The following is a 7,568-nucleotide window of genomic DNA, read 5'->3' on the forward strand; positions in this document are numbered from 1 at the left end:
CCTCCACAGAACACGAGCTCCCAGACAGACTCATCTTTCCGGGAACACTCAGGAACATCAGCACAAAGACAATAAGGCAATGTCTGACTTCATCTTGAACACATCTCTGTCAGCTCTTTTGTCCAGGACCTGCTACACTTGTAAAACAGATGCCACACTAATACAAACAAGATAAATATATTCAGGCCTGGCTAAACATGGGTGCTTTTTTTTACCCCCAAGTTAAAAGGATGTCCTGAGAACCAACACAACACTCATTAGTTGTTACAATTTCAAAACCTCAGAGCACTGTGGGCACAGGTCCGAGGGAAGTAAAGCTGGTTAGCACACCATATTGGTGTGGTAGGTAGTTTGCAAGTAACCTGCTCAAAATACATGCTTAACCTGTATCAAGTGTAAATGAGGTTAGTGAAAGCAGCATATGGTGAAAAAGGTTACTGACATGTAGCATCCAAAGAAACAACCACGACTATAAACACAGTGCATTTGAGCTTGTGGAAGTCCCATTTACATTTTGGTTTAGGTCAATGGACCTCAAACCCCCAGAATGTGTTCAATGGTTGGATTGTGGCTACATTCCCTTAATGGATCTAGATAGATGGTAATCTGTTGGTCGTTTGTCACAAAAGACTGTACCAGATGTAAATGTGTTGAGTTTTCAAACTGAAAATTTCTGCAATAATCACTGCAATAACGTCATTAAAACTATGTGATTTGTAAAAATGTCACCTGCAGTGCCAATCACTGAAAGATCCCAGATCCGGATGTAAACAGACTCCAAGAACACCCAGGGAACTCCAGCGACATATGGCCCTCATCAGCACCAAAAGTCCCATGACATCATTGTCACATAATCCACTGTGGTACTCCATCGCTCTCTTTCCTTGTCCGCTGTCAGGGCCGCCACAGCTCACAGCTATTGAAACCTTTTTAGTCTGACTCTTTAGGATTATAGCTTTGGCTGTGGCCGAAGATATTACAGACTGCTATGCATCCGGGTATTGGCTTCATATAGAGCGGATATTTCACCGACACTTGTACTCTTCATACTGAGTCAGTTTAATAATGGAAAACCATGTTACACTTTGAAAATAACAAGTACTAAAGCAAATTTGTTTCTAGAGACAAATGGTGAGGTTGAATCTGTACTGAGTCCAAGTGAGTATGAGTAAATATATTCTATGCTACAATGTGCATTAAGTATCATTAGATGTCTTACAGGTGGACATGGCTGACAAGAGGACATAGGACATAGATTTAAAAAATAAAATAAAAATCTTAAAGTTTTTGCAGTAACATGATTTTTCATGGATCTCTTCACTCATGGCCTTTGTTCAAACAAAGTCAGGCTGCCTATTAGCTCATGTCAACAGAACCAGTTAACTGTTGCTGAGAACTGCAGACACACAGAGCACTAGCTCTGCTGGGTTTGTTCATAAACCATGATCACATGTCTAATATAACACTAGGGGTCGTCAAACTGCATTGGTGTTGTTCTCCGATGTTCAAATTATGAACAAAAGTTTAAGATGAACTAACGCAAGTAATTCTCTGTAACCTCTCTGCAACCTGCTTGCTGTGAAGCGTGAGTGCTAGGCTCGGCAATCATGCCAAAAGGGCATAATTTACTTGTCCTAATGCTTTCTCAGTTGGGCCAAATGGTAAATGCTAACACATATATTCTGTAACGTAAGGACTTTTTTGGACACTCAAAAGTACAGCTCCTTTAGAGAAGCTCAAAGTAGTATAGAATAGAATGAAAGAAAGTAAATGTTTGGGTCAGTGAAAGGGAACAAGAAAGTAGAATAAATGTGGTTTGATAAGATTAAAATGAATAACTTTTATGAGGTGATACGAGATGGAAAACTCCATGTGCTGTATAATGTTAAACTGGGTGTTAATGGAGATTTCCCAGGATCCAAAATTCTTTCTCCCTCTTCAGCTTCTAGGTCCATTATGGCAAAGTCTATGTGTACATTATTTACAATTAACTGGCTGACTTGCTTATTATTAAAACTGAGTATATTCCTAAATGGTTTCACTTCATGATGATATACTGAATGTGCATTGTGGCAAAGCAGACAAAAGCATCCACATGGTCTTAGATCTGTCCTTCATGTTTATTATGTATTGCATTGTTTCCTGTTACTGATAGCAGCATTGCATCCATTTGTGGTAAACCACAGAGGGAAACGCTTCACACACAAATCAAGAAATGAACCGAGGTGCCGATAGAGAGGACGCAGTCTGGGGAACGTGTCGTTACAAATTTCTAATGACATTAGTCTTAATCACAGAACCACAGTCTCTCCAAACAAACTACTTCACAGCTCCAACCACATCCTGGTGTTTCGCTGAGAACTAACCTGGTAAAGTGCTCAGAAATTAGACTTTTTTATATACTAGTACTGTACTGTACTAGTACTGTATTGTATACTGCTGAATGGCAATTTTATCAGAGCTCTGCTGTAGAGGTGAGCTGAGGTCAAGTCCAGGAAAGCTTGGGAGTGTTTGGTTATACCCTCTTCATTTGGAGACAGTTTGTATAAACACTGAGGTGTAATCTGGAAAATCAGAGGAAGCAGTGCTGATGTTTCTCCCTAATAGAAGAGCGCTCAGCTGCTGCTCACTGTTGAGGGTGCACATATAAATGCCTTGACAGTAGAAAGCATGGATCATCTGGATTCCAGGATTTGCACACACGCTCAGAAAATAATTGGTGGTGGATTTAAATAATTGTATTTAATAATGAATTACTATTTTATGACCAAATGCCTCCAAAAAATGACCCCTTACTTGGGAGGGTGACTCTAAGACATTGTGGAAAAAATTAAGCTGCTTCCTGTGAGCGCAGCATTGGTGTGCTCCACTGTCACTGAGGGTCACGGAGGAGCTGACCCCACACACCTATAACCAGCTGCAGATGAGGCAGGGCAGAAGATTCAGCAGGAGCACTGGAGGGACATGTTTACACACAGGGATGACTGATTCAGTTTTGTTTCTTAAACCTTAATAATAATTCTGGTGATTTCCTGATTTATTTTCTTTCCATAATTATATTTCAAGGCAAAGGAACATATAGACCAACGTTTTAAGGGATGACATCTTGGTGTGGAGTAATTTTAGCTCTTAATAACGCACAATATTACTGTGTGTTATTGCATAACACACACAATATTATGGTTATATCCTCTGTGACCAGTAGATGGAGATCGTTTTATCCATAACCGGTGTCTCTGAAAGCAGATGACTCGGTCCACATAATTTCATAGGGCGGTAATATGATGATAGCTTTAGCCCACATGATGACACTGTTATTACGGCTCTGGGCTGCAGTAAACAGCGTCTTCACTGTCTAACGATCACTTCAAGGTGTTAGCCATTTCTACTGACTCGATGCGTTACTACACAAATATTTTATCATTTCAAGATAAATCAAATTGCAACTGTAGGCTTGTATGTGTAAAACTGATCATGGCATGTAGAAATAAGGTCTGGCTGCTCATGTCCTTGTCTCCCCTCACAAGGTTGTGATCAGATTTAAATGAGGCTTCCCACAGCGCGCGGCATGAGCAGTCTGCTGGAGCTGCTGTGAGTCTCCTCTGGCTTTAGTGATTTACACATTTACAGATTGTATCACGCTCCTCTCCGTTGTTGTACGTCAATGGTCCATGGCTCTCATTTCCCGCTCAGTCAGCAGATTTATCCGGCTTTATTACTGATGCTTCGAGCTTGAGAAAGTACATGGAGACAGGCTCGTCTAGACACATAAGTTTGACCTAGAAATCCTAGAAAGTGTTTGGTCTTAAAGAGTATATTTTCTTACGAGTTTTGTCTACATTTTCATGTTTACACACATTGAGCAACGTTTGAGCGCTGCACTCGCGAAGGACGCTGATTGGTCCGTGGAGGTGGGTGTTTCGGCATTGCCAACGAAGCTGTCTGGAGAAGCACAAGCTGCGAGAGGGGACTGCTGAGGTTTCTTGTCCATTCACTCCCAGGGGAACACCCGTGAACTAAGCCGCAGGAAGAAATGCCCTACATGCTGATCAGCACGCAGATCCGACTGGTGCGTATCGATCACTGGCAGAATGAGTGTAGTCACGCTCTCACTGCAGATGCGCCTCAAATTGAGTTTGGAACGTGAAGCATAGGATCTAATCCAACATTGATGTAGCCTATCCAGACGTGATCTCACATTTGGTTTTATAATAATTCTAACATCTGAGCAGGAAAGATAGATAGCAGAGTAACAAAAGTAGTGCATTATTGTTAATGATAACTACAGGTCAGACCGCTGCATGTTCATTGAGAATTTGCACCAGCGGCCATCCCAACAAGCTAATTCTACACTGTAAAACATAACTAGGGTTAATTTGCATTCAGTTTACTCACAGCTACGAATCTGTGGATCTTAATGATTGTGGTAAAGTAACAGCTGCTTTCAGGGTGAGAAAAGCACATTATTTGTCAATTAGACAAAGGTCAACTTGAATTGAAGTAACTTCAACAGTGACATATTATTGCCAAGAGTCCAGCTCCATTTCCCAGTCTGTTTAGGTCCTCCTTTTGCCTCCCTGTTTTTCCTACAGCTACCACTCATTTCCTAATCATCCCAGGACGTCTCTGTATCCTCCCTCTGTTCTCTATGTCCTCCCTCTGTTCTCTATGTCCTCCCTCTGTTCATTCAGTCTGTGCAAGATTACACTTGTACTCCTGTTTTGTTTCTTCCAGCATTTTTGAGACCTAAGTTCGAGGGCCTTGGTTGAGCAGACATGGAATGACCGAGCTATATTATATTATTGTTTCACATGTTATGATGTGTTTTGAACTTAAGGTTAACAAAAGTTTTGCTTTGTTTTTTTCAGAGACCCATACATATTCAAATCCTTGTACCTGATGCAGATCTAAAAGCCATTATTTTAGAATAGAACCTGTTTTTAACATGGAAGTAACATTTACTTAACTCAATTCAAGGCAATCTGTTTCTATGGTTTAACCAAGTAAGATGAAACTACTCTTAAAGTAAAGATTACTACATATTTCAGATTTGAGGAACTGTCTGATTAGTTGGCACAGCTTCACAACATGACTTCTATGAATGAAAACCAAAGTTCACTTCACTTGATGTGCCTAGTTAGATGAAAGAGGAATTTACTGTACACTACTCTGAGGAATTACTTGTAAGCTCAGCTTTAGATTCACACTACACGTCAGTCAGATTTTTCAAGGCAATCAGTTTCCTAGATTTTTTTCTAGTAAGGTCTACTTATTAGATTTTGCAGTGTATAGCCTCTGACTATAGGATGGTCTATAAATAGGCTTATTATTACAGATTAGCCCTGCATCTACCAGAGGCCTGCAAGTGCATCTGATTACAGAGAAGCATTCAAGACAATCTTAAAGTCAATTGATTTGTATACATTATGTCTATGTAAATTCTGTTTTTCAGGAGAATGGTCCAACAAATGTCGGAGATGAACATTCGGACCCAGATGTTATGAATTACCTGGGAGCAAGAAAGACAACTGTCTTGGGGAATAATTTGTGAGTACTGAAAGAAATGTGTGTTTTAACGTATGTATATTTAGGTTTAGGATATAACTCAATAATTCTATGGAAAGAGAAAGTTAAAAGCATGGTTGGGGACGTTCTCTAGTTTTATCTATGGGTGAAAGTTAGGATGTTAGAACATTGCCATTCAAAACCAAATATTATGTTTTGAATAGTCATTGGTCCTCAAAATGGCACCATATAACAAGAAGCTGAAACTCATGAATACTATGTTGTGAAAGATTATAGCCTAAAGAACAACATTTCCATGGGAACGAGAAAGAGGAGGCCCTTCTTCAGGCCAAAGGAGAGTCAGGTTTGTCAAGATGCAACCCCAGTAAGAATACATATTACTCGGGAGTTTGTCAGTGTAATAAACATGATTTGTTCCGAGTCTATTGTTTGCTTAAAGTCCCAGTACGTAATCTTTTTGCCAAAGTTGCAAAGGCACTAAACAGTTTTGTTAGAGAAGAGTTTTTCAATTCACAACGCCACAGCAGTGACGACAATTTGCTTTTATTTTGATCCTCTTTGTCAATATACTGAGATATACAAAGTGACCAAAGGAAGGATGCTGCTTTGCAAGTTTATAGTAAAGAGCTAACAGGATGCAGATTGTATTGCATATAAGTATTGTTATTGGCAGTGTGTTTCAAATGCTGCTGGGAAATGAACCAAGGTGAGGAAGGAATTGAACAAGTGCCAGAACAATTAATAGCATTGTATGATCCAAACAAAGTTTATTGAAAGAGAGAAAATGTGTGGGAAGTAGAACTACTCTGTTTATGCCCATTTAGTTCTGAGTACCATGTGGATGAGCCACCCCGCCTGGTCCTGGACAAGCTGGAGAAGATTGGCTTCCGCCTGCTAACGATGACCGGAGTGGGACAGACACTGGTGTGGTGCCTACATAAGGAGACAGACTGACCACCACTCTATGCAAAATCTATGAGCCTATGTGCAAATCAAACATCACCAGAGAGCAGGTTAGCACTTAAATTACCACAGAGGCAGTAACGTCAAAGCAGCTATGAGTGTACAGTGTCAAAGTGCCTACTGGAGACCATTTTAGGAAGACATTCTCAAAAACTTTTTATACTAATATTTATGTACAATATTTCTTGGGACAAAGAATGTGTCTCTTAATCAAACCTGTTTGTTGAAGTTGACTTATTAATTAGTTAAATAAAAATCTCAGAATCAGACTCTTGCTTTGCCATGTAAATGAACATACTGGTTAAACATTGAGGTTTTGCATTATTGTATCATTCTGGTTTCAAGTGCATCATATGCTTCCAATTACATGACGTAATGGCACACATTGTGTGTGTATTAAATGAAACCAATTTGCACTTATTTTATTTATCAGAAACATTATATAGGCTTCTGATAATCCAATAAGTCATTTCATAAACATGCAACATCTTTTTGCAAAAGATGAGTGGGCAGCAGTGAAAGAAGCAAAGTTCAGAGCATTGACTGTATATATGGTCCAAAGCCAAAAACTGGATGGTTTCCTTCCAGCCCTTGGTCTGCCAGTTCATGTCTGGGGCCAGCCTGGATCACTACCCACAAATGGAACGGCTCTACCAGGCACCTCCAAAGCCAGAGCCCAACCAGACCTGGTGCCTCACACATGCACTAACATCCACCTGTCAGCTCACAACAGACATGATCGCACTAGCTCTGAATCCCTCACCAAATTCAGAATTGATATGAGCATTTTAAAGAAGTCAGAGAAAAGACAAGTGAGATTCCTAGCATGTGATGTAACTGTTTACATGGCAGAGTGACTGACATGCGAATCCTCCCATTCTCGTGTGTAGGCTCAGGCAGGCATTGATGGTGACTGTTTCCTGTAATTGCATTTCCTTTCTTGTCGTTTGGATGGAGTGTGTGTTTGTGGACATTTTTTTACATTGCCGGGATATGAATAAGAAGTACGAGTAAACAAAACCATGTGATGTGGGGATTTTGAAGGAGGAGCAGATGTCTCCTTCCACTCCACCTCAGTC

The 7,568-nt window shown here is 40.2% G+C and overlaps 1 protein-coding gene across 1 annotated transcript; it reads left to right on the forward strand.

The window, feature by feature from the left end:
* The first annotated feature begins 3,914 nt into the window (after positions 1–3,914).
* gchfr (GTP cyclohydrolase I feedback regulator) lies at positions 3,915–6,730 on the forward strand. The gene is made up of 3 exons (XM_020919755.2): positions 3,915–4,069; positions 5,453–5,547; positions 6,351–6,730. Exons 1-3 carry the CDS (start codon positions 4,034–4,036, stop codon positions 6,478–6,480), a joined length of 261 nt encoding a protein of 86 aa, XP_020775414.1. The 5' UTR covers positions 3,915–4,033; the 3' UTR covers positions 6,481–6,730.
* The last annotated feature ends 838 nt before the right edge of the window (positions 6,731–7,568 follow it).

Source organism: Boleophthalmus pectinirostris, unplaced genomic scaffold (assembly GCF_026225935.1).
Source record: "Boleophthalmus pectinirostris isolate CB_2022bp ecotype Guang Dong unplaced genomic scaffold, ASM2622593v1 HiC_scaffold_10, whole genome shotgun sequence".
NCBI classification, from domain to species: Eukaryota; Metazoa; Chordata; class Actinopteri; order Gobiiformes; family Gobiidae; genus Boleophthalmus; species Boleophthalmus pectinirostris.

What these genes read in the sequence shown, in the direction of transcription:
- gchfr (XM_020919755.2), top strand. Translation starts at nt 4,034, where the DNA reads ATGCCCTACATGCTGATCAGCACGCAGATCCGACTG. An exon ending in TCAGCACGCAGATCCGACTG is followed by an intron (nt 4,070 to 5,452) that starts GTGCGTATCGAT and finishes TCTGTTTTTCAG; the next exon opens with GAGAATGGTCCAACAAATGT. An exon ending in ACTGTCTTGGGGAATAATTT is followed by an intron (nt 5,548 to 6,350) that starts GTGAGTACTGAA and finishes ATGCCCATTTAG; the next exon opens with TTCTGAGTACCATGTGGATG.